The sequence below is a fragment of the Anser cygnoides genome, chromosome Z (assembly GCF_040182565.1).
Source record: "Anser cygnoides isolate HZ-2024a breed goose chromosome Z, Taihu_goose_T2T_genome, whole genome shotgun sequence".
Classification (NCBI taxonomy): Eukaryota; Metazoa; Chordata; class Aves; order Anseriformes; family Anatidae; genus Anser; species Anser cygnoides.
The window spans coordinates 76,176,129-76,202,701 of record NC_089912.1 but is presented as its reverse complement, the minus strand read 5'-3'; the positions used below and the strand labels follow the sequence as shown (position 1 = coordinate 76,202,701).

General features: G+C 35.4%; 1 protein-coding gene across 9 annotated transcripts in view; it reads left to right on the top strand.

Annotated features, from left to right (window-relative positions):
- ADAMTS6 (ADAM metallopeptidase with thrombospondin type 1 motif 6) overlaps window positions 1-26,573 on the top strand; it is a 160,378-nt gene that overhangs the window by 61,588 nt on the left and 72,217 nt on the right. For 8 of the 9 annotated variants that reach the window (XM_013180568.3, XM_048079500.2, XM_013180567.3 and 5 more), the window contains 3 exons: window positions 1,928-2,033; window positions 11,114-11,260; window positions 20,014-20,155. In XM_013180568.3, coding sequence (XP_013036022.1) covers window positions 1,928-2,033; window positions 11,114-11,260; window positions 20,014-20,155 — 395 coding nt within the window. The remainder of the gene's footprint in view (window positions 1-1,927; window positions 2,034-11,113; window positions 11,261-20,013; window positions 20,156-26,573) is intronic. The other variant, XM_048079505.2, reaches the window with a different exon arrangement.

Here is a 26,573-nt window from a genome sequence, read left to right as displayed (position 1 = left end):
ATTGGTGTTCCAGCAAGAAACAGAAGTAATGGATTTACTTTGGGATAGATACCTCTTTCCTATTCCTAGGGAATCTTACATAGAACTGCATGGAAGAGATAGGCCTCAGATGTCTTTGGAGCAGCTGTATGGCCGCAGTGAAACACAACTCCTTTTTTCTTTGATCTGAGATGTAGTCTGGGTTCTTGACTTGACCTCTGTCACTTTCTGCAGACATAGTATTTAATTATATATCATTAGCCTGGTCCTGTAAGTCACTTAGCAAGCACTCAGTTAAGAGATCTGAAGACAGAGATGACTTTACCACCCAGATGCGGTGAACTTCTCAGGGAAACATGGTAGTTGTTAAACAAGCATGACCACGTTGTCCTCAGAATGTCCTGCTCGATTGGAATTGCATAGTTTAGACAGGTGAACTGTAACTGTTGTATTTTTTACAGGTTGCATGCAGCAAACAATATACAAATTTTTCTCAGTGTCTAGTCCTTCTTGTTCTGATGCTTCATCTTGTCCTCAGTGGTCACTGTCTACTGTAGTGATTTGATTAAGAACATGTTTCGATGGAAATTCAATGAGCAGACATTGTCGCCTTTTGCCCGTGTTGATTTGGTTCTCAGAGTAGTTTTGGTGTGTGCAGACTAGATTTGTTTTGGTTAAAACCAAGTCAAAACATGTACTTCTTAAATGCTCCATATGTGCCTAAGGGAAATGTTAGGGTCTAAATCACTACTTGGACTGTATTCTTATGATATGCACTGATACTTTTTTTCCTGTAGAAAGCTGTGAACAACTTGTAGGGAGGAAGTTTCACCTATGGGAGTAAACTAGTCCAAAGTAAAGTCCAACCCACATACAAGGATAACATTAGGAGCCCAATACCAGTGTTTTACTCTACTGACCAGCTCCTACTGCTTCAAATTAATTGCTCATAGGGACGTAGCTAGGAAGCACTTCTTATCTTATTACTGATGTAATAAGACGTCATCTTATTACTTGCTGGTAGTCCAAACAGAATAGTTTGAAGTGCCTGCTCATTCATAAAAGAGCACAATTCTGTTCCCCCCCGTCCCCCCCCATTTTCCCAGCTATTGTTCTGTTACAGTGTAAACTGTGCAGGTAACTTCCTTAAAGAAAGTATTATTGCTGCTTTCACATAAGAAACCTTAGGGAATACACTAAATAAATGTGATGCTTAGAGCTTTTGCTGCTCTAGTAGCATCAAATTAATGTCTGCAATATGTTGTGTGCTAATCTGTTGCTGAAGAATGTGCGGGATACTGAAAAGCCATATTCTGGAAATGCCAGTGGCTTGCTTTCTCTAAAGAAAGTTTTTAAAAGCACTTATAATGCAATAAGGTTCTAATACCAGAAGATAATAGGTGATAAATGGAAAAGACTTCCATGGTTAAATGAGTGGTTGTTACTAACTTATCTCCTCTCTTTTCATTGATGCATTCAATTTTGTTTTTGTAATTTTTTTAAGTACCATGTGGGGCTTTTCATAGCTAAAAAAGTTGCTTGTATGTTTTTATGAACCCACTAAACTTAAACAGATTTCTTTAGAAAAATAATGTGGATACATTTTGCTTTCTTCAGGCTCAAGAATGTTAAAATAGAAATGCTTTCTTGAATTCCCTCTCCTGGCTCAAGTTACTAGGTGGTCCCAAGTTACCAGAAGTAAAATTTATAAATCTAACCCCTAGTCTAGACATTTTCCAGCACTGACTGCAGTTCAAAAAATATTAATGTCTAGCCGGCAAAGTGAAATTCCCCCCAGTGATTTTGCAAATGACTAGAAAGTTAACCTTTTGCCAACTGCTCCTTCTGTGCATAGAGGTTATTAAAAAGAATCCAGGCATTTATAACTAGGGCTTTTAAGACTGAAACACCTTGGCATGACCCTTTGTGTCTCCTTCTGTTTATTCAGGCTTGGCCTCTGTGGCTGGAATGTGTGAGCCTGAAAGGAGCTGCAGCATTAATGAAGACATTGGCCTAGGTTCAGCTTTTACCATTGCACATGAGATTGGTCACAAGTGAGTGAGTTTAAAAAAAGAATATGTTTTAATGTATCACCTTTTAATATTAGTTTAATAATAGATATCATTATTTTTTCTGCATGGCTGTACCATCTCTGTTCTGGTGCTCCATGTTTCTTGTATATAGTATTCATGAGTGGCAGTACATTTTATTTGGTATATATTACCAAGGGCTTTAACTTTAGAACTGAAGACTCATTGTTTACCCTTTGATTTCAGATTCTAGTTTAATCTGTGCTTTTGAGATTTGGCTCACACCCTTCTACTCTGTTTCATATTCTTAAATATTAGGCTTTGAAAAAATTCCCTCCCCCTCCCTCCACATTTCTTTATGAAACAAAAGTGGTTCAAAGTTTTTTTTTGTTTTTCATTCTTTTATCTTAAATATAATTTGAAGTATTCTGACTAAAGCATTGCTTCTGTTGTCAGTATTCATACACTTTCAGTCATCTTTCACTCAAGCATGAATTATGTAAAATAGTCATAACATCATCTGTATATTTTAAACACTGGCATATCATTTTAAAGAACACAGTGATATGAGAGTGCTAAAATCTGAATAGAGATCAGTCTGGGAATATTTCAGGTCCTTCTTCAAAAGACAGTGCCATTTGTATGCTGTGATGAATTTAAAAACACTAGGCACCTTCTTTTATCAAGAGGTTTCCTTTTTACGTGGGTTGACCAACACTGAGTTATGGATGATGTGTTTTTCCAATCATTAGCTGATGCAACTGATAAAAGTTCCAATGCAGACTGAAATGGAAGCTATCAATCTGCTGATCAAAATCAGGAGTTGGAAGTAAACACTTACTTTCAGCCCACCTATCATGCAAGATAATTACTTGGCAATTACGATCTCATTTATATTATGTGTGAAAAGAACACTTTAGTTACACTGAAGTAGATGAATTCAAAAATTCAAAAGCAATTGTATAAGATCTGAACAAAAATAATTTAAAACGTGTAAATCTTGTAATCTTCATTTCCTTCCTTCTTTTCCTTTACTTGTATGAGTTGAAAAGGATAGCGTAAAGAAAAATATATTTCCAATGTTGCGGAAAAAGCTCCTTCAAATCACTTATACATCTGAAAATCTTAGTAATATGTGACCTTGTGGTGAATTTAAGCCACATGTTCAAAAAGAAAAAAAATCCCCATCTTCATTCTAATCTGTATGTCATGTCACTGCATACTTTATGAAGGTTATTGCAGTGAAGCATAAAAATAATGTAAGTGTATGCAGCTATGTTATTATTCAAAACTGGCATGATGACAATACTTGATTTAAAAAACTGAGGCTTTGATTAGAATCTCAGGAGAAACTACATCCACAGGATATATTCTCTGATCATAGGCTTTTTGTTAACCATCTGTGTTTACTACAATCGGTATCTCTTGGCTTCTTATACATAAGGGCTTTTGAAATTCTGAAATCTCAGCTCTGAGGTTTTCACCTGGTACTGTAGCTTGCATGACATGTCAAATGGTGTTTTGAAAAAAATCTAGAAATCATATTCACTTGATTTTGTTTGATAGACAGTGAATAAAGAAAATCTTACTGGAAGCATGGAGTTAAAAACTAACCTTTTTAGGGGTTAGATACCTTCTATAAAAACTGGGAAAAATATGTGGGCAAAAGACCTTCAAGATTTGTATGTTTTGTGCTATCCACACATCACCTCCCATTCACTCATAATGAGACTGACTGCCTGTGTGACTAAATCAAGGAAGTTATTACTTCCTTTTGTCTTCCTCTTCCCTTCAGTGGCTATTATTAAAGTATGTACTAGAAGGTACTTGCCTGTGTGTGTAAAATAATAATTTCAAGGAGTATTGTAAACTTTTCTTTTGCCACACCAAAATGATTGCTTTTCTCTTCAGACATACCTGGGAAATAGGAAATTGGTTTCATTGTCAAATGAAAGATGGAAGCACTTAAATGACAAGTCTACATTGAGTATATGACATACAACAACAACAAAAAACCACTTTATTAATTTAGAATATACTATGCATGGAATACTAAGTTAAAAAATGTTGAGCTGAGGAATAAAATTGTCTTGTGATTAAAAGAGACCAGTAGAGATAATACAGATAGATTCTCCGTGATTTCTCCAAAAGGGGTGTTATAATACTTCTCTGATGGAATTATGACTCAATTTACTAGTTTCTAGTAGGTTAGTAAATCTGGGAATTAAAGGAAGACCTTCCAGAGAAGAGCTTGGGGATACTAGTTGATGAACAGTTGGACATGAACTGGCAATGTACATTTGCAACCCAGAAATCCAACTGTATCCTGGACCGCATCAAAAGATGCATGGCCAGCAGGTTGAAGGAGGTGATTCTCCTGCTGTGGTGTAGTGTGACTCCACCTGAAATACTGCATCCAGCTTTGGGTCCTAGTAGAAGAAAGATAGGGACCTGCTAGAGTGAGCCTAGAGGAGGGCCACAAAAATTATCAGAGGGCAGGAACACCTCTCCTATGAAGAAAGACTGAGAGAGTTGGGGTTGTTCAGCATGGAGATGAGAAGGTTCTGGGGGGACCTTCTTGCAGCCTTTCAATACTTAACAGGGGCTTATAAGAAAGATGGAGAAAGACTTTTTACCAGGATCTGTAGTGACAGGACAAGGGACAATGGTTTTAGACTGAAAGAGAGTAGATTTAGATTAAATGTATGGAACACATTTTCCACAATGAGGGTGGTGAGGCACTGGCACAGGTTGCCCAGAGGAGCTGTGGATGCCCCATCCCTGGAGGTGCTCAAGGCCAGGCTGGATGAGGCTTTGGGCAACCTGGTGTGGTGGGAGGTGTCCCTGCCCATGGCAGGGTGTTGGAACAGGGTGATCTTTTATATCCCTTCCAACCCAAACCATTCTGTGATTCTGTGAAATGATTTCCTCATCTGGTCTGACTCTCTGTATATCACAGTATATTACATTTAACTCATTTGCCCTTGTATTGATCCCAGTAACTTGCATTTGGTCAAAGAATACTATCCAGAAAAGCACTTAGTCTTGAAGACTTAGGGACAGAGAAGTGTGAGTGTGATGATTATATTTTGTCGTACTTTCTGTTAAATATTTATAAGTAATTTTTAAAGTATCTTTTTGGCTTCCTTACAATTTGTAGCTTTTATATGTGTATATCTTAGTTTTTGTGCAGATAAGCTATGTGTAGTCAAGACTTAAAACCAGCTGTTTTTTTGTAGACATCCATAACACTTTAACTCTGTGTTGCATAAAGAATGGTGTTAGACTAACAGTTTTATGATTGTTTCTCTCTATGTATGGTTTTGAGAAAAGCCTTGTATTGCTCTTAACACTTCTGTTAATCAAATAAAATTCAGAGTGGGCCACTCAGCCTTCATAATAGTGACTCTAGAAATTTGATTCATAATGCTTGACTTACCATTAGATTATGTATTTCACACTGAAGAAATACTTAAGATTTCTGGTAAGCAAAAATCAAACCAGTGCAGATTTCCCTTCATGGCAGGAGTGAGAATTGAGTGTGTGTATCCCCTGCATTGTCAAACAGTTTGACTTTCTCTTTGTGAAGAAAAACACTTTGCAGGCTTGAATATGCTCTTATGGTCAGACAAGTGTAACATACAAGATCCAGTCCCATTTTCTGTTCCTACCAGCCAAGTTTGGTGTCTTTCCAGTCTGTACTTTTTTTACTAGGTTACTTACTGAACTGCCTAATTTGCTTCATGCGTGCTGTACAGGATGCTGAGTTGAACAGATAAGGTTCCATTGAATGGATGTCCCTAAAAGATAGATGTAGTGATATTCATTGTTGCAGTCCTACAGAGTTAGCTGAGATCTGGAAGCTAAATAACAAAGGCAAAAAGAAATGAGCCAGGGAGCCAGAAAGAAAGTCTGGTGTTTAGCAGTTGTATCTTGATGAAAATTTGTAAAAAATAAAATAAAAAAAATAAAATAAAAAAATTATAAGCTAATGAATTAAATTGGCTTCAAGATGGAGAAGATGGTATTTTCTAGCAGGGTTTAGTTCTGAATTAGTTCATACAGCTAAAATATGCCTGCAATTGCAGCATTTTTTGAAGTCTTTTTTAGTCTGTATGCAAAGTAGGAAAATAGCATAAATAACCCCAGCTGCCCATATTAGAAAGTTGGTCTGCAGTGCTGGAGAAGAAATTTCTAATTTAGGAGAATGTCTTCCTAGAGGCATTTTCAGGGAAGCTTTTGTCTTTTCCTCATTCATTGGTAATTGGTGAGCTTTGTGTTTGATCAGTCAGACCTCAGCTGGAATTCCACACAGGAACTGCTGTGTGGATTACATGTAGTTCATAGCTCTGATACTGGAGGAAAAAAAATATTTTATTCATTAATAGCAGATCCTATCTAAATTCATGCTCTTTTTGTTTAACAAAAGAATGCTGAAGCACTCTAGTTTTTCTTTCTTTTTCTTTCTTGGACATTTTCTAATGTCACTAAGAACAGATAATTAAAAAAAAAAAAGAAAATTAACAGTTAGCTTCACTGTATCTGTAAGTATTGCTATAGCTTTAAAGTAGGCTGCACACAGACATTCAAAGCTATATGAATGCACTACTTACCTTTAATTAGATAAAATAGAAGATTTCTGAATATTTAAATGACATCTGTTTAATAATTACTGGAATAAGTACAACATAACAGAAACAAAATGAATGCAAAATTTATGAAAAAGTTGATATGTTTTACCTAAGCAATTAAGCTGGTATTTCTTACAAGAAACTTACCATTTGCTCTCTATATTTTGTATCTAATACAAGACTTGTTCAAGTATGCCTTCCATCTTCTCGCTGTAGTATTGATTTACTGTTAGAAATTTTGAAAGGATTCTTCACTTGTGCACTTTTTCAACCCTTCCCTGCGCTGTGCTTCATTCTCCATAAAAGTTGAGGGAGCATTGTGTAATGTGCTGAGACAGTCAAGGAAGGTCTAGCAATATACCTGGGTCAAGATACTTAGCTTGCAAATGACCCATTCCAGTCTTACTGTACGTGTTTGGTTTGTATTTCCTAGTGCAAGTAAGTTAGTATTTTAAAACCTGTTAAGGTTAAATTTTTTCTTTTCTCTCTTGAAAAGAAAGATTTATTTTTCCTAAAGAGTTACGCAGAGTTATACAGCTGTAAATCAGCTTCTGATGGTGGACAGCAATATCAAGAACTTGATTTTTATTGTATTTCTTTTGCTTGTATTCCTGTAACTTTGTTGCCTGACTCAGGAGTATCAGTTTCTGGTACTTTCTTCCTTAACCTATTTAACAAGTGGCAGAGCAAAGTGAGAGCTACTGATTTAAAAGAATTAGGCCAAGTTCTCCCATACATACTGTAACTCATGAATCTATAAGTGACTAAAAACTAATTGTTTTATTTAGAGTAAATAAACATTAGAGATCTGCAGTTCTGAATGTTCCAAACTAGGCAACAACTCGATGTGTAGATCATTAGTATTACAATTGGAAAGCAGAGGTAATAGATTGTGAACAAATAAGGAAAAAAAAAATCATTTGAGTAGCACATTTCAGATGATTTTTGTGCTGTAAAAGTACATGGTATATGAAATAAACCTCTGTAACCAGTACTGAGGAGCATTCAGATTGGTTTGGATCTGTCTTCTCGGAAAAGGAAGTGTTTGCTTAATAAATCAAAGCAGGGGCATCCTGGCTGTGCCACAAAAATAACTGATGTAATTTCAGACACATCAGCAGTAAGTGTTTTGGTAGCTCTCACCATCATAATTTAGAACCACCAAACAAATCAGCAACCTCACCTTAAATAAAAAAGAAATTGTAGGGAACCTGCAGTACTGTTCCTTCACAAGGTAAAAGGGAGGATAAACAAGAAGTTTATGTTCACATCCTTTCCTCTGCTTTTACTCCAGGGTTTCTGGTTATCTATGGCTGTTTTATTCAATGCAGCTGAGACCAGTTAACTTCCCTGTGATTTTTGAGGTCAGATTTTAGGTTCGATGTGTATTACAAATAATTCTCTCAGATTTTTTTTCAGATATAAAGAAAAACAGATTGCCAAGAAAAAGCGTCTGTTCTATTGCAGATGTTAGTAAATGAAACAGACACAGAGCATTAGACAGATGTGCTGCCCTCTAAGAATTTTTTGAGAAGTGTACAAACTATAGGAAATATTGCAGGAGAATTTAAATTATGATTTTAAAAGTCATAGTATTTTAACTACTACTTTGCACAGTTCTTATATGTAATGTGAGCAGAGAGAAGAGTGGAGAAGAGTGGACATAATGCTTGAAAAAAAAGAGTGATTCAGAGCTACTGAGCTAAACATCTTTCCGTGAGATGGTAGGCAGAAAGGTAACTTCATAGAAAACTTCTGTGTCAGTTAAGAAGACTTCTCACTGTCTCCTTGCTTATCTGGCTGTTCCTTTAAAACCAGACTTACATGGGCAGTTCTAGACAAGCTCTTAAAGCCAGTGAAAAAAATACAGTCTTAATCTGATTAGTCATTTTGAAAAAGGCGAGTAAATTATAACAGTGCCTCCATGAAGAGTATTTTGTTTCTTCCTTTCTTCACTACCTTCCCACCCCAATCTAATTCCAAACATGCTTTTGTGAAAGGTGTACCCTTAGTGTAATGGTGATCAAATATAACCAACATGTTCTGATGGGAATAAAAGTAGTACTTTGGACAGAAATGTGTTTTCATCTGCAGTCCTGGCTATAGGAGTGCAAATTACTAGGCTGTAAGGGCATGCTGCCACTACCATCTATGGGAAAAGATGACAGTAACTACAATACTCCTTTCTAAACATCAGAAATATTACCTGAACCTAATGGTCAGTTTCCTACTAAATTCAGAAGCAGGGGTGAGTGGAATAGCCTTTGTGTAAGGGAATAGATGATTTAGATGAATTAATATTTATTATTAAAAAAAAAGGACAGTGCATTCAGCTCATGAAAAAGCATTGAGTTCCCATGTGCATCTGGAATAACAGCTTTCATTCACAGATTTACATTTTACCAGATATACCACTGCCACCATCTGCAACTTCTTTTTCACAAGGAGAGCTGGTAGAAGGAAAGGTATTTAACTATGAAGTTTGTTCTTCTTTTTGGTAGATCCAAAAGAAAAATTATTTTTGGACTCTTTCATTTCCTAGACAGTTGGAGTCTCTGTGATATCTTTGACAAAAGAAATACATTAACTAGGAATAAGTTGGGTATCACAAATAGTCAGTAAGACCCAATTCAGCTCTTTCCCACGTAGCAGAATGTCCATTTCTGTAAGGAACTCACTCATAGGGACTGTTAAAACATAATGTTTTCTATTTTAAGAAATTGTACATAGGTAATTCAACAGGAAATGTTACCATTTCAGGTACCCCTAATTCTAGGAAATTATGGCAGCTGAGAACTAGGCCAATAAAATGCTTTTTCATTATAAGCTATTAAGTGTGTTGCATTGGACTTCTAACTCCTTCACTCCCAAAATATATACCAATATGAAAAACCAATCATAATAATTAAGACTGGTCTGAGAGTTTCATTATAAATGCCCAGATGAGTTGTTTTAGAGCTCTATTATTTTTTATATGCTGGCGTTATTCTTCATTTGGGTATGTAATAACCTGAAGTGTCAGTCCGACCTTTCCCATGCATAAGGCTTTCTGCATTTCTAAGACATCACACACTAAACAAAATAAAAGCAGGCATTGCTGCAGACTGTATTACATGGGGAGACATCCCATAGACATGGATTGATGTATCTTCTGGCAATCAGAATAAAAAATTTATAGAAAATAAAAATGGAATGCCTCTGCACATTTGATACCTGAACATTAAGTACAAAATCAGGGGGTCAGTCTTAGCATTTGTAACACAGAAGACTCCAAAGACTGACCTCATTATATGACACGTAAAAAGAAGTGACAGATGCACTGCTTCCAACTGCAGCTCAGTTTTGGTATTTCCTTTGACTACTTTTCTGTCTGATGCTCTAGGAAGCTCTTCTGTATCTCACTACCTGCCTCTTTGATTTCATAAGCCTTGTGTCATGTTTGGGAAGGAGGAGCTAATGTGTCCAAAGGTTAATACTTAAAAAAAAATAAGATATTTCCCCCCAGGTGACAGAGAGGAAATGAATTAAAGGCGGACTTAGAAAATGGAGTTAAAAAAAAAGATGCATACTATTACAAAAGGTCATGGTATGCTATATTCTCTTAAAATGCCTCATTTATGACAGGTCAGTCAGATATATATTGTTGGTTGTTTAGGAATAACAGTAATAATTTCATTTCAAAATAGTTTTGTATATAGAGGGAAAGTCTTTTCAAATAGCTTTTCTATGAGTTAACCTCTAGTTTTAATTTATGTTGGCTGTCTGTAGCTCAAAGGGGTTGTTTCAGTAGCATGGGATTTCTAGAGCATAAAGATTATTTTACTGTATATTTCTTTCCAGAGTCATGTCATCTGTGTTGAAAATTAATGAATTTGTTGGCTGGAAATATCTGCTGGCCAAATGCCACTCAGAGATTTCTTACTGTATTTTCTGCTGATTTTAAGTGTCCTTCACTCTGAAGTTCCATGACAAAGGAGAGCTCTAATAGAAAAACTGCAAGTCTTCTGTGCATTGGGAACATGAATACAGAATGGCCTTGGGAATTGCAAAACCCATGTTCTGCTTGAAGTATCATTAGCTACTGTGTGCTTATATGTGTGCTTATACAGCAACATCACATACTCTATTTGTCTCTGTTTACTAATAGACGTGTTAGTGCCACAATGTATATTCTCTACCAGCTACAATACCCAACTAAAGACTGATTTCTCTTGATTTATCTTGAAAGTGTAATGTTAAATTTTAGAAAAGAAGTAAAGTCCTTTCAGAACTCTGTGAAAAAAATGCTGAGCAGTTGTGCAATATTCTGAGATCTGAATAAACTAAACAGAACTTTAACTGATCCTAATTCCCCATTTGGAGTTCTCCTGTATTCTTTTAGGCCTAAATATGATTTCTGTAAAAATCACATTGTTTATGAGATGTCTGTTTCTGTAGAAAAATAATGGGCTGTTTTTCTTCTCTTTTGGGCAGTTTTGGTATGAACCATGATGGAATTGGAAATTCCTGTGGGACCAAAGGTCATGAAGCAGCAAAACTAATGGCGGCTCATATTACAGCAAACACCAACCCTTTCTCTTGGTCAGCCTGCAGTCGGGATTACATCACTAGTTTTTTAGAGTAAGTAATCTCTCAAGAAAAATCATGAGTTTTTCCAAAAATTCACACCTTTCAGAATAAATAGTAGAGATAGAGTAACATGTTCTTTACATTTTCAGAATGTAAAGACAGAAGCATAACAAGTCACTGAACTCTTACATTGTAGAGTGCTTTTCCTGTGTATTGGCAAAAGCTTCTTCTATTCCATTCCCCACTTCACAGTGTTGATTTTTAATCTATTCAAACATTTTAAAGTTCTGATCATATTTCATTTCTTAATCTTAAGGTGAGAAATAAAGAAATGTGGAATTGGTCAGTGAGTGATGGGAAGTATTTTTTTTTCTAAATCATGCGTAATGTGAGGAAATACATTGAAGGGAACAAGCTTCTACCCCTTTTCTTTGTACATTTCATTCTCCTGATTTTTTACACCATCTTTTTTTTTTTTTTTTTAATATGTCAGTGTTTATTGACACCTTTCATGAAAATATAAAGATCAGAGGAGAGGATAGCATAGATCTTTATGTTAATATTTTTAAATTGTGCTAACCTATACTTCTGTGGTGATTTTTATTCAGAAATAGATTCCTATCTTAAATTTTACTTCTGTATGAAAGAAATGAAACAGTCAAAATGTGTTAGTGTGAAAAATGTGCTTATTGATATACATGATACCTAATGAAGTCTTTGTATGTAATTAACCTTTGGAAGACAGGCACAGAGTTGTGAGATCACTGAGAATAAGTTAATAAAAGTGTTTTTTAAAATGTACAGGAGATGGGGTCTTTATGAGAGCAGATGGAAGTTACTTGATAAGTTCAGTGTCATCAGAGTAATTAGTCCTTTACGAAATAAAGGTTGGTCAAGAATTCAGTCGCCGTGTTTTAAGAGATGGACTTAAACCAGTCAAGTAGTCTAACAGTTAGATTACCAACAGCAAAATGGACTTTATCCACCTCTTTCGTGGATCTAATGTTAGAATAAAGTGCTGTATTCTGAATTGTACCTGAGGGGACCCATCTAGACCAATGAAGTTTTCCTTTTGTTGGTTCAGACATAGCTTCTCTCACAAAAGTACAGGAGCACTGAATTGTGTCTGTTGGCTTCCTATAGGGTCAATGGGCAGAATCAAATATGTTGGTGTTAGGCACTGTTCAGAGGAAATTACTTCTCTTCAGTTACTGTATCAAGTTAAGGTATTTTGTGTCATCCCACTGAACTATGAACCCATGCAATTTTAAGTGCTGGAGTGTTTAAAATGAACACCTAAACTAAACCGTACGGAATAAATCATCCTACATGTGTGTGTGATACAGGTTTTTCACAATGTAAGTTGATTTTCTGAGGATAGATATATATATTCATTTAACACTAGCAGCATAAAAAATTGACAAGATCATCTTGTTTTTATCATTACTAATCATATCTGTTAATTCAGTTCTGTTCCTTTTAGTACTCTTTCTAGCATGTTACGCAGCCTAGTTTTAACTATTACAAAGAATAGGATTTTCACATCTCTTCTGTGAGCTTTTTTCACAGTTCAGTAGTCCTGACTATCATCTTACATTTCAGATATTTTCTTGTAGCATTGAGGGTTTCTTTCTTACTGTTACAGTACTGCTGTTCTTAGTCTCACCTTCTATTTGGCACTGTCTTCTGCATTGCATTTTGAATTTGTAATTGTCCTGAAAATAAGTTGTCTATTGATGAAGACTGTTCCACAGGTAGCTATGCAGTCATTTTTTACTTACGTGCTTAGAGAAGGAAACACGTGGTAAAATTCTGTGGCTAGTGTTATGCTGCAAATGTAATAGAGCCAACTATTTTATAAAAATCTCAGTCTGAACAAACTTTCTTGTTTCTCTACTTGATATCTCCATGTGTAGAGTGATCTTTCAATTTTTTGCTTTATATGTTAAAAAATGTTTAGCTTGTGCTTCATCTTTGTTTAAATGTTTCTATATATGTTATTGTTTACTCTTAGCATCCACATTATTCTTTTCCATTCCGCAGGTTTGATGCACTGTTAAGTTTCATTTTTAACCCCGTGAGATGCCACTGAAATTGTAGTTATGTTAGCATAAAGGCACAATAGCATTTTGGTGAATCTGTTCTCTAGTTCTTATCTCTTCAGGTTTTTTGAGATACCTTTGTGTCATTGCCACAGTTTTCAGCACTACTTGAATTATTACCGTCTGTGTATTTCATAAAAATCATTACTGAAGATTCTAGATTAGCTAGAATAAGAACAGAGATATCAGCTCCAATAATAATTTATTTCCTACAATATTTTGTCTTTATTTTCAAAAACAAGAATGTATTATTTTTTTCCAGTCCACCTTGGATAAACATTCTTTTATGCATTTCAGTTACAAATAGAGTTCCCAATTGCATCAAATACCATCATAAGTAATGTATAAAGAGCTAAAGACAGCTTATTCATCTACTAATTTTGCAATCTATCTTTAAAAAAGTCAGATTTCTCAGACACGATCTGTTCGTGATAAGTCTGTGCTTCTTATTGTTTGTGGTTTTAATAGCTTAGAAATGAATTAATTTTTTTTCTTGAAATAGTTGCTGCATTATTTCAGAAAGTAAAATAGTCTCTTAACAGTATAGTTTTTTCTCCGGTTTCCATTCTCCTCCTTAAGTGTTGTGTCATCTCAATGAAACCAGGAAGCTGTTAAGATAGAGTTACACAGATACCTGTAGGACAGCTGTCAGAAATTTAGATCACTTCTTTTTTTACCCATACACCTTTCCTTGATGCAGAACAGCCTTAATAGCAGAGACTTTGTGTTTTCAGGTAATGATCAGTGAGCAAGAAGCAAAGAAAACTCCTCAGTTTCATATAGTAGCAATTCCCTGACTGCCCCATATGATTTTAAGGATGGGAATAAAGACAAAGCGAACTTGTGCATTGCTAATAGGTCTATCAAAATTCCCAAGAATGATGACCTGCTAACACAGTCTTTGAAATGACTAAGGAGAACCATTTTTTCTGGGGAAAACATAACTTGTAGCACAAAATAGCTGTTGTCTGTCAAAGTTTATGTTAGAGTGAAAGATTGACTGAATTCGGTTTATCAACTGAACAGTTCATAAGTGCTTGACAATGGCTTTAAATTTTGTTAACCTTTTTATGTAATGAAATGCAGAAGGACTCCATGAGATTTGGAAGGTGGAAGAGCAGTGTCAGAGGACAAAGATTCCTGTGAAAGAAGTAGAAACCATTAATGTGTTTTCATAGGAGAAAAGAACCAACCCTAAAATTGTTGTCTGTGATTAAAAACTAATTCATATAAACTTCATTCTATGCAGCATGTATATGTATCGTGCAAGTTTCATTCTACATAATGTATAATTATCTAGTGAGTAGCCATGAAGATCCCTAGACTTTAAAAAAAAAAAAAAAAAGGAAAGAAAAAGAGAACTTTCGTTATTCAGTTACTTTTATATTTTGCAGTAACATAATCTGGATGATTTCAGGAGTCGGAGTTGCTTAATCTTGTCAGCGTCAGGTAGGAGAAGGTATTACAAGAAGCCAGATGGCCAGCTCTGTCTTGTAAAGGGAGGATTGGCTTTTAAAGAGGAATAAAGCAGAATGATGAGTCTTATAACTATTTGAATCACAGGGCATTCTTAGAGAGTCTTTAGGATTGCCATACAGTGCGATTTAGATCTCAGAGACTAGGCCATTCTAACTGTGGAAGGAAGCCAAAACTACTTTGGTCCAAGTACACTCATAGAGATGATATAAAAAATCTTTCTGTGTTTAGGCCCAGGCATCATCTGCCCCCAAATTTTGGATATTCAAGTGGATATGGCAGATAAATGTAGGATAGTTTGTTGCCTATGGCAGATTGGCCAGTTCCTTGTTACTCCAGGGGAGTAACAATAGCAAATTCCGTCCCTTTCTATACAAATCAATAGAGAAAATTTATATTCATTATCATCTGTTGGTATTTGCTTTGTATTATAATTTGCCTCTTTATTCTTTTACTTCAGAATTTATAATAAGCTTTTGGTTTTTTGTATGTTTGTTTTTGCTAACAGATAACGGGTTAAAAAGGCTATTTTCCCACTTGGCTCATATTTATCAAATTTTGCAAGTCAGTATTTTACCCAAAAGGCTACCTAATTTTAAAAAATTAAGAGCCAGTTTCTGTAATCGTTGGCTTGCAATATGTTTTGAGTGTTGCTTTCCTAAGTAATAGCCTTTGTCTACCTCTTTCTTTTTTTTTTTTGAATAGGTTGTAAAGGGCAGAATCAGCAATGTATTAACTGTTTTGTAGAATATATGATAAAATAAATGTAGAACAAATTGTCCCCATTTTTTATATCTCAATCTCTCCCAAACTCTCAAGGACAGGTTGCCAACAGATTTTGATACGAGGATGATTTTGATAGATGGACTGGTAGATTTTTCCTAATATGGGTGCTGGATAATTATTCAGAATATGTTCACTTTGGAACATATTCTGGAAGAAAGTATACATTAAAGAAATAGCAAATTGGCTACTATCAAACCAAAGAAAAAATGAGCATTGTGAGAACATTGTGCAAATTAAAGTGTCTTTGATATGAAATAGCTAATCAGACATATAGATATCCTTGCATAAAAGATTGGAAGGAAACAATGTGTCATGAGAGAGTGTGGTAAATCCACATCAATATCTGATTTTCCCTAAAGTTCAAGAATGTTTGCATTTAGTGATCCTATTCTGGTTCATTTTAATTTTAAACATACCACTCTGAATCATACCACCATTACTTATGTCCTCATTCTGCAAATATTTATGTTATTATCTGTAGACTGTTGAGCAGTTTGTCGAGTTTATTCATTAATGTCAGGTTAAGCAACTTTTGTAGCCTGTACAAAAGTATATGTCCTGGTACTCTTTAAAAAACCGTTTATACTGAGGAAAAGTATGTAATAAATGTGAATTAAGTATTTTGAAAGGAGCCAAATGTTATATGCAGGCATATAAATAATTCATGTTTTAAAAGTTATGTATATAAAATGCACTGTGTTTACAGTTCATTAATTTTACTATTGTTATTTTCCATATACTTATGGTAAATTTTGTAACTTAATTAAAATCTTATGTATACTATCCATATATTTATCTATATGATAGTTTAGCTATAAAATAATTAAAAAATATTTAGAATGCATTTAATGTATGCTTTTTAATCACAGCTTGCATTATATTAATTCCACATTATTATTATGAGCAAGCTCATTCGGTAACATTCAAAACCCATTTTCTGTACCAGTGTTCTGGATACTTCTTTCCTTAGCCTTTGAAGGGAGTTAGTTGTACTGTGTATGTTCCTGAGATATGTGTGAATAAGTAGTGTAATATGAGCATAAATTCTGAAAGGTCTACAGCTATGTTTTTTGCATTTTTTCTTTAAGTAGCGTAGGGATATAAAAGTGATGTCTGCACGGAGACAGTGATCGTCATTATTGCATTGTTTGGTCTGTAGAGATTCCAACACTGAATTCCTGGTTCACATGGATCAAACAATTAGCAGTGATAGAAAGTTGGAGATCATGAGCTTTAAGTGAAAGCTCTATTATCCTTGCTATCCTTCCAAACAGAAACAAGATTAATTTTTGCTATCCTGAAATATTGAAATAAAAACCAAAATTTTAACTACATTGTAGATTATTTTACAACTATCTCTTGACACACTACACTGGAATACTGTTCACTGTGATGAAATGACATCCAGCTTCAGTATTATATATCTGTAGTTAGTCCCAATATGTCACATATAAGCACATTAAATTAACCTAGAATTAGGAAAACGAGAAAGTCCCTGAGTATTAGTATTATATTGTGGAGTAAATAGAACGTATGGTGAGGTTGAGATCATCTTATTTCTATAGCAGACAGTGAAGATTTATCCACTCTTCAAAAATGTAAGTGCTCTAGCTGGGATATCAAGTTGGGTTTTTTTGATTTTATATGTGCTTCCTATATAGAATAAAATCACACAGCACAAAACTGACAGTGAATAGAAATTTTCTAAAATTAAAGAGATGAAAATATTTAGGCATTCTTTTCCTTCCCATTATCTTCCTTTACATCTACACACAGGACTTTTTCTTAGGCCAGGTAATAACTACTAGATCTCTGTTTGGAATGTGCTCAAAAATCCTGTTACTCTTCTTAGACCCTTTTAGTTCACTCCCCTAGATTTAGTGTAATCTTTTCCTGAAGTGTCTAGGTTTTGCCTTGGTGGAGCAAAGAGACAGGCAGAAGAACAAGGACATAGATGCAAGAGTGTTACACCCGTGTCCGGTAGAAATTATCTGAAAATGTTAGCTAATCCTTGGTCTCCATTCATCGTTTCAATTGCTTTGATGAGATCCTTCATCTCCAATGGGAAGGCCCTGGTTTCATGACTGTTCTGTAATGCTTGCTATTTTTTCCAATGTACTTCAATTCACAATGCAGTATCAGGCTCCCAAACTAAGTTTGTAATGTGCCAGTGCTGTTCAAGTACTTTAAGAGAAATAATAGTACTAAAGCAGAAGGAAAAAGAGAAACAAATTTTGAGAGATCTTGAGAGATGGTGATGTAATGTAGCTAAGTGCATAACCACTTACTAGTCTTTTTCTTGGTGTTTTACTACTACAACCATATTTCATTAAGGTGAGAATGCTGTCATCAGAGCAGAATGGGCATATTTTTGAATTTTCTACAAGGATTTGACTTCTGTAGAAGCGTTAAATATTTATTTCTGCAGTTATGTGTCTTGCAGAGTAGCTGTAGAGTTTAGTTCACAGGTTCAGTGCATTTGAAAATTCAGATCTGTAATCTAGTACTGTGCAGGGATCTGTATGCCTATGGACAGTATCACCAAAGGTAATGAGAGGTTTGTAAATGCTGTATCCTTGCCCGTTTGTTTACAGGATCATACCTTAGTGACCAAACCCTGCACTATCTGAGTCTGTGGAAATGTTCCTGTCGTATGTAATATTAGCTCAAGCAAATGTTAAACTTCCCATTGCTTGTTTAAGCAAAGTTCCTGTCTGCAGATTGGTTTGGACAACGCAGAAAGATCAGATTGTATTTGATTTATTTCCATATTGGAATTATTAACATGTACTCCTCAGACATGGAGAATACAACACTGAAATGGCTTAGATTCAAAAGAACGTAGGATAGTTTCTCATCTTCTGCCATTAGAAAATGTATATGCTTGCAATCCTTGAAACTGGAATAAAGGGACTAGTACATTATTTTTTTTTGTTAGAATCACGTTTGATATTTTAAAGGTAGATTTCAACATCTTATGTCCTCATTGTGGGGATAGGAGGATTTGGGGGGGGGGGAAGATGCAGGTGAATCAGATTAAATTTATTAGGATTAGTAACTGAATATTGTATCTTTTCTTTATTTACTTGGTAATTGCCTTAGTTGCTGTTTGCTTTCTTCTGAAATGGTCAGTGCTTGTTTGTTTACATGTTTTTCCAAAGGGATAGTTGTAGTATTCTGAAAAAATAATCAGATAAGGTTAGAATGAAAACACAAACTGAATGGTTAAAGGGGGCTTTTTTTTTTTTTTATCTGCAAGTGAAAAATATAGAAAATTGGAGATCTCCAAAAAACAGTGTAGAACATTCACTTCTGAAATTATGTTCCTTTGGCAAGGTGCATGGAAAAGATTTGGAAAAAAACCATAAGTGCTGGCAAAATTTGTAGGAATGTCAGAAAAAAATTTAAAGTGTTGGCATCAGAATTCTTTAAAAATCCTCACTTATTCACATGTGAAATGAAAGTAAAAAAGCATCTGTCCTCTTTTATGCTCACTGACTAAATAAAACTGAATAATTATATTTAGAAAAGTATGAAGTTTTCTAAAAAAAAGAACTCTGTCTGCCTTTGACTTTATTTGTTATTGTTCCACTACACTGAAATATTATGGTTGAATATGGGCATGTTTTGAAACAAAACAAAACAACAAAAACAAAACAAAAAAACCACCCACAGAACAGTGAATATAAAGGAAAAGAATATTAAAGTTTTGAAAGATGATGATCTTAGTTAAAACTTGAAATTCTGAAGACTATGTGTTATTAATGCGATAGAAAAGATCTTTACATTCATATGAATTTTGTCACTCACACAAGTATAGGTGAATTTTAAGATCATGGACAATTTTTACCACAGGAACAGTTTTGTTCTCTCACATGGAATAGGCATGCATGTTAGGGTCCTAATGTTATAAACATTTAGTCATGTTGAAATTTTAGTGTGTTTTACTTTTTCATAAACCAGTTGAGCTGCTGTTATCTGTAATATTTTAAGGTACTTGGCTGTTTGAAGGATCAGAAAGATTGTTAAGAATTATAACCTTTATTTATTTTATTTGCATAATTTGTTTAATTTTTGTTCTATGACCAAATGTACCTATTCAATGAAAACAAATAAGAACCTTAAAACAAAAATGAAAATCAGTCTTGTGTGGCTCAGTAATTCTTGTACTTTTAAAAAGGATAATATAAGAAATCTATTTTGTGATCTAAAATAAGCATTTTTGTTAATAATTATGATGAAAAATTATTTTGATCTATTAATTCCCTCTAATATATATGTATATATTTACCATGGGTGTACCATCGTACTGTTTGTTTATTGCGATCATATTTGTTTCACACCCAAAGATGTTAAAAGTAAGAACTAGATACATGATATCATTACTGTGATTTACAGTCAGTAGAATTCCTAATTCCTTTGGTCCTTTATGTTGAACAGTTCGGGCCGTGGTACTTGCCTTGATAATGAGCCTCCCAAGCGTGACTTTCTTTATCCAGCTGTGGCCCCAGGTCAGGTGTATGATGCTGATGAACAGTGTCGCTTCCAGTATGGAGCAACATCCCGTCAATGTAAATATGGGGTAAGAAGTCTTAATCCTTATGCTGAGTGTTCTTCTTAGTCATTTGTATATATTCCTTTATAGCATAATTTTTTAGTTAGTTGCACTAGTGGGTTACACATTTCTGACAGCATTCTGTCTGGCGCCATCCTATGTAAGCAAAGGGTACATTTTAATCCTTATGCTGCATCTTTTGCTTGAGTCATTTGCGCATACTGTACACCAAAATGTGTGGGTAACAATGAGCTGGAGAAGCATTCTTGAATGTTAGGAGAAAAAAGAGCCCAGAACACTTGTTCCTGCTCCACGTAAAGTGTACTACAGAATTTTCACTGATTTCAGTTAAATGAGATCAGATTCATGCTGTATGAATCTTGAAACATTAAATCTGTTTTGTTGGCTTTAACTTTTCAATTTAAAGCTACATTTTGAAGTTACTTTTGTATTTGTTTTTTGCTTTCATTTTATTTTTTGATGACAATGAGCTTGTTGTTTCTCACATTCTTCAGATCTCTTTTTGAAAAGAAGACTATTTGGTTATGGGAACACAGGAACATGAAGCTAGGTAGCTAAATAGGATACCGAATAGCTTAGTGCTAGCAAAGATTTGGCTGTAAGTACCAGTGTGCGGTATTGAATTTAAAGAAATTTGCAGTCAAAATAAAAGCCTGCACGCTTAATATTTCAGTACATTATGCAATATATTTTAAAATATTATTTAAAGAAAATCTTGCAGCTCAAAATGCATAGTAAAAGGATGCATTCCGTTATGCCTGACATCAAATAATCAGCTGATTAAATACACTGAATAAAATAAACCTTGAAAACATGTCTAATGATTAAAAAAATACTGAGTTTTATTAGCATTTTAATGATAAGACTATTCAAATATAGCAATGTAACTACTAAATTTACTCTGTTCACTTCTCTAAAGGCTAGCTACAAAGGAATTCTATTTTTAATATCCCTTGGGTGATAAATACAGTATTTTTCTTGGGATGCCTCTTTGGTAGGTTGCATTGTGGAAAGGATTTTCAAAGCTATATGTAGTTGATTGATTACCTTGCTGGGTCTTCTATTCCTGATCCTCATCAAACCTCTTTTGGCCTTTATTGTTCCTCTGTAAGTTCTTACTTCCCACCACTGTTCTCTAAGGGCCCTGTTTCCTGTTGCTAAATCTAAGTCATATCTCCCCTCCCCCTTTTTTTTTTCTTGCAAATTCTCAGCACACACAGTATTTATTTTAAGACTAAGGAAATCTGCAGGTATTTAATCCATTACTTATAGAATACCCTTTGGAGATACTTTGCATTTTAAATTAACCTGGAAAGTTAATAATGTGCAAAACCTGACTTTTCCACATGTAAATTATTTTTTTCAAACTATGTTAAACCAAGTAATCATTGTTGTGATGATCATGCTGCGCAGTACGCATCTGTTTCTAAATCAGTTTCTAAAATGTCAACATTCGAAGGTACTAAAGATGTAGGTAATCTTGTCTTTATAAAGTCTGCTTTCTTTTTTTGTTTTAAATATTTTTAGGGGATTGTTTTATAGTTACAAAAAAGAGGTTGAAACTTAATTGAGGCAATAGTTAAATATATAAATAAATAGTTAAAGAATTTAAGTCTTCATGTAACATCACCAGTCCTCTGAATTGATGCAGTGTAATATATGCCATCAGTGTGAGCATGACTTGAAAGTGTCTCAGAAAAAATAACTTATTTTTAGTACTAGGATTCAGACTTTACATATCTATATAACAGGTTATTGTAAAAGTCTGATAATATCCAATCTAAGAAATTATATAAATTTAAAATATGGTCTGCATTTAAAAATATTATCTGCCATGGTCATAATACTTTGGAAATGCCATCATGATGATCATACAGATTTCAAGTGATAACATTGGAGAGAAAGAAATAATCTTTGTAAGTGGAATGCAGATGGAAAATACAGAAGAAAGACTTTTCTTGTAAGAATGGGTTTGTAGAACTGAGTAGTGGAACCAGATCGAAATACCAGGAAAAGTTAAGTTAAATATTATATTCTACTCTTTCATTATCAAAAGTAAACAGCCAGTACTTTGAGTGTTCCTGTTTGATATAATGTCTACATTAAAATGCTGTAAATAGTTCACTGATCTCATTCTAATAAGTGTGCAACCATGAACTGAAAAACATAGTAAAAATCTCTAATTAACAATGGATCAGATTCGTATATTAACTTCTTTCTGGCAGTCAATCCTCTTTATTTGAACAGCCTGGTAAAAGAGGAAGGGGTACAGCAAGATGTACACTATGGGATTTAATGACCCATAAATAAATACATTCTAAAACAAAGGGAAATCTCAGAGAAAATTTCTTGCCATTTCCTCTTGCTCATGTTCTTTATTGATTTGTGATGGCAAGACATGACAAGAGAAACCATTGAACTCTCAAGTCAAAGCAAAAAAAAATATTTTAAGTCTCCTTTGGGCTCCAATACTAGTGTTAATATGGTGTTTGTAACATGACTTAGAAAATACCGATGGTCTTTCTGCTTTGAAATTCTGTCCTAATGTCTTATAAACGTCTAGAAAAATTACCTCTTTCAACCAATCAGCTTTGATGATCATTGGTATTCATTGCTTGTTCTCCCGTATTTCCTCACCTAGTCCGTCTGTATGTGTATTTCAAATGCTTGTTGCTTTTGGTCATAAATTAGGTCCTAATCCTACCAAGAGTTTTGTATATTTAAATACTTGAAGCTTTCTCTCTTACTTAGGAACTTGAAGTTAATACCTGGAGAGGTGTTTGAATGTTTAAGGCATGAGAACTCGCTGCTGAAGGGACTGCAAGACCCTGACTTTCTGTGTGTGTGTTTACTGACAAGGAGTTTTGCCCTTAAAAGCAGCTCTTAGGTAGTTATACTGATATTACTGTTATTACTAGATCTAATGAAACCATCTGTTTTAGTCACTTATGAGCAAAACTGTTCCAGCAAAAGCATTGCAGTTATTAGTCAGATTTCCTTATGTTCTTCCACACATTGTGTGGCAAGAATTCAAAGTGCTGTTTTAGCATATCAGTGATTAACTAAGTGTTTGCAAATAGACAGTGATTTTTCTAATGTCACATTTTCATTGTTCTGTATACTTTCCACAAATCTATGATACAGGAGCAATTTAGAGAATTTAATTGAAAAAATAAATACTTTTAATAAAGAACTAAGAGGCAATCTCACAAGATACTTAAAATACTTCATTTTTAAGCTACACTTTCAGATACAAGAGTGTGTTAAACTTATGACTTCCAGTAAAACAAATTGTAATGGTAGAAATTTCACCATATAATGCTGGTGCATACCTTTTTCTAAAGGCATGCATGTTTTCAAGTATCTTGTTAACTGCAGTGTAGTCAGAAATTATGATGATTGTTAGGAACAATACCAGTTCCTGTTCATTTATGTAGCTACTAGATATCTTCTAGGATGATGCAGCATGGATTTTTTTCTCCTTACTGTCAAGATGGCTCAGTTCTTCTCTGTGTTCCAGTTCCCCTGATAGTTCAGAAACTTACTCAATTTGTTTATTCAGTTGAGTGTAAGGAGAACATCTTTTGTTGACTCCTTACCTTATTCACCTTTGAGCATCTGCCTAGTAAGAGTTGGCTGTCTCTGGGTTAACTCAGGAAGGAATTCCAGTCTTTGAATTTCTGTTTTGTGAGTTTAAATAATGCCTGGAATATGACTGACTGTAACTTACAGATTTTGTGGTTCAAAATAATGCTTTGCTTTCGAGCTGGTCCCCATGTTTTTAGGACAGGGACTAAAACCTCAGACATTTTAATAGGAGTTAATACTTGATGCATATATTTGATGTTGTTGTGGTGTATTTTATGATCTGTGAAGCTGTTGGCTGCTAGCATGAATTTCAGAGATAGTGCCTAACTTAAATTTTTTTTACATTTTATGCTTTTTCACCTTCATTGGTGTCTAAGTGTTTAGAGTAGAGGTATAACAGGACAAATGCTACTTTCGTTTGAGCACATGGCTTCACTCAAATCAGTAGGACCTAATCTATTTGTGTTTCAAACTGGAGTATAAGACATCAGGTTATATATTCTAGCTGATGACGTGCAGCTCTCTTCTTTTTCATGGTCTTACGTTTGTAGTTAAATTCTCCAGTTAGTGTCCTAACTAAAGTAACTTAAAATTCAGGTACCAGTTTTTAGTCACATTTTGTTGCTGCATTATGAAGGACAGATAAGTTCAAGCTATGAACTTATTGCTTATAAACAGGAAGAATGAAGATACATTCTCAAAATTAAGAGTCCTCCTTTTGGCTTCAAGTGATCCCCTTGATTTATTTTTAACGAGTTACGGAGAGTGTTCATAAAGCTAATGACCATTAGTAGAAAGTTGCTTGGAAAGTATCTACCACAGAAATATAGGACATACAGTTGCTATACCTTCACTGCTTTGTAGTTTCGTACATGCCAATTCAGAGACAGAATAGTGTAACTGTATTAGTAATGAGCAAAACAAAACAGCTAACTTGCCTCTCTGGTCAGCTGACTTTCAAATGCAGGAAAGTAAACAAATTTCTATACAGAGCAGTTCTGCAGTATTTCTTCTAGCCTAAATTGCAGTTGGCCCTTGTAAATTTTAATGTTAGTGAATTAAACTGTCACTGTTTTCATGAAACACTGATATGATTTACTCCACTTAAATAAAAAGAGGTATTTAGCTTGACTTAGAGCTCCTGTAGGTAGGTGAAAACAGATTTGGAAGCTCTATTTTTCCAAAAAGCAAAGGCAGAGAAGCCACTGGTGTATCTTTACACAAGACTACCAGGTCCCTTCTCTTTCCTCACTCATTACTGCTAAGACAAGTATTGTGCATTCAATTCAATTTGTACATAATACTAACTCACTGAAAAGTGCTTTTTTTTCCCCCTTGGCTTCATACTTCATACCATGGCAAAGTCACTTCATACAATGTGCTTGTTAGCAATGTGTAAGTAGTTCAGTCATATTGATTTACATCACAAATTCCTGTTTTGTGTGGCCTACATGAGTGGATGGTGAGATGGGTTGGTAATTGGCTGGACAACAGAGCTCAGAGGGTTGTGCTTAGTGGTGCGGAGTCTAGTTGGAGGCGTGTAGCTAGCGGTGTCCCCCAGGTGTCAGTACTGGGTCTGGTCTTGTTCAGTTTATTCATCAACAACCTTGATGATGGAATGGAGTGCACCCTCAGGAAATTTGCTGATGACGCGAAGCTCGGAAGGTTGGCTGATACCCCAGAGGGCTGTGCTGCCATTCAGAGGGACCTCGACAGGCTGGAGGGTAGGACCAAGAGGAACCTCATGAAGTTCAACAAGGGCAAGTGCAGGGTTCTGCACCTTGGGAGGAATAACCCCAAGCACCAGTACAGGCTCAGGCTGGGGGCTGACCTGCTGGAGAGCAGCTCTGCAGAGAGGGACCTGGGAGTCTTGGAGGACAGCAGGCTGACCATGAGCCAGCGATGTGCCCTTGTGGCCAAGAAGGCCAAAGGGATCCTGGGCTGCATTTGGAAGAGTGTTGCCAGCAGGTCAAGGGAGGTGATCCTCCCCCTCTACTCAGCCCTGGTGAGGCCCCACCTGGAGTACTGTGTCCAGTTCTGGGCTTCCCAGCACAAGAGGGACATGGAGCTACTGGAGTGAGTCCAGAGGAGGGCTACTAATATGGTGAGGGGACTGGAGCACCTGTCATATGAGGACAGGCTGAGAGAGTTGGGCCTGTTTAGTCTGGAAAAGAGAAGACTGAGGGGAGACTTCATGAATGTGTATAAATATCTGAGTGGAGGGTGTTGAGAGGATGGAGCCAGTCTCTTTTCAGTTGTGCCCAGTGACAGGACGAGAGGCAATGGGCACAAACTGAAGCACAGGAAGTTCTGGCTGAGTATGAGAGGGCACTTCTGTGCTGTGAGGGTGACAGAGCACTGGCAGAGGTTGCCCAGAGAGGTTGTGGAGTCTCCTTCTCTGGAGATATTCAAAACCTGCCTGGATGCCATCCTGCGCAATGTGCTTTAGGTGATCCTGCTTGATAGTGGGGTTGGACTAGATGATCTTCAGAGGTTCCTTCCAACCTTGGCCGTTCTGTGATTCTGTTTAAATATGTGTAGGTGAAGAGAGGAATTGACAGTCCTGTTGTAATACTCATGTATTTTTATCAACATTTCCATTATTCTTTATTTTAGAAGGTCTTGTCAGCCAAGCGCAAAACCTTGCATCGGTGTTGTACAGGCCTTTTGCATTTAGCATGATCAAACTTCTGAGCTTTTCTTGTGTAAGGACTTAGAGGATTGTGCTGTAATTAATAACGTGAAATACTTTCAGCTTTATTCTTAAAGTGAATTTTGTTCCCTCTTTTTTTTTTTTTTAACATTATGATGTGTGTAGCCAATGGAAATCCCAGAA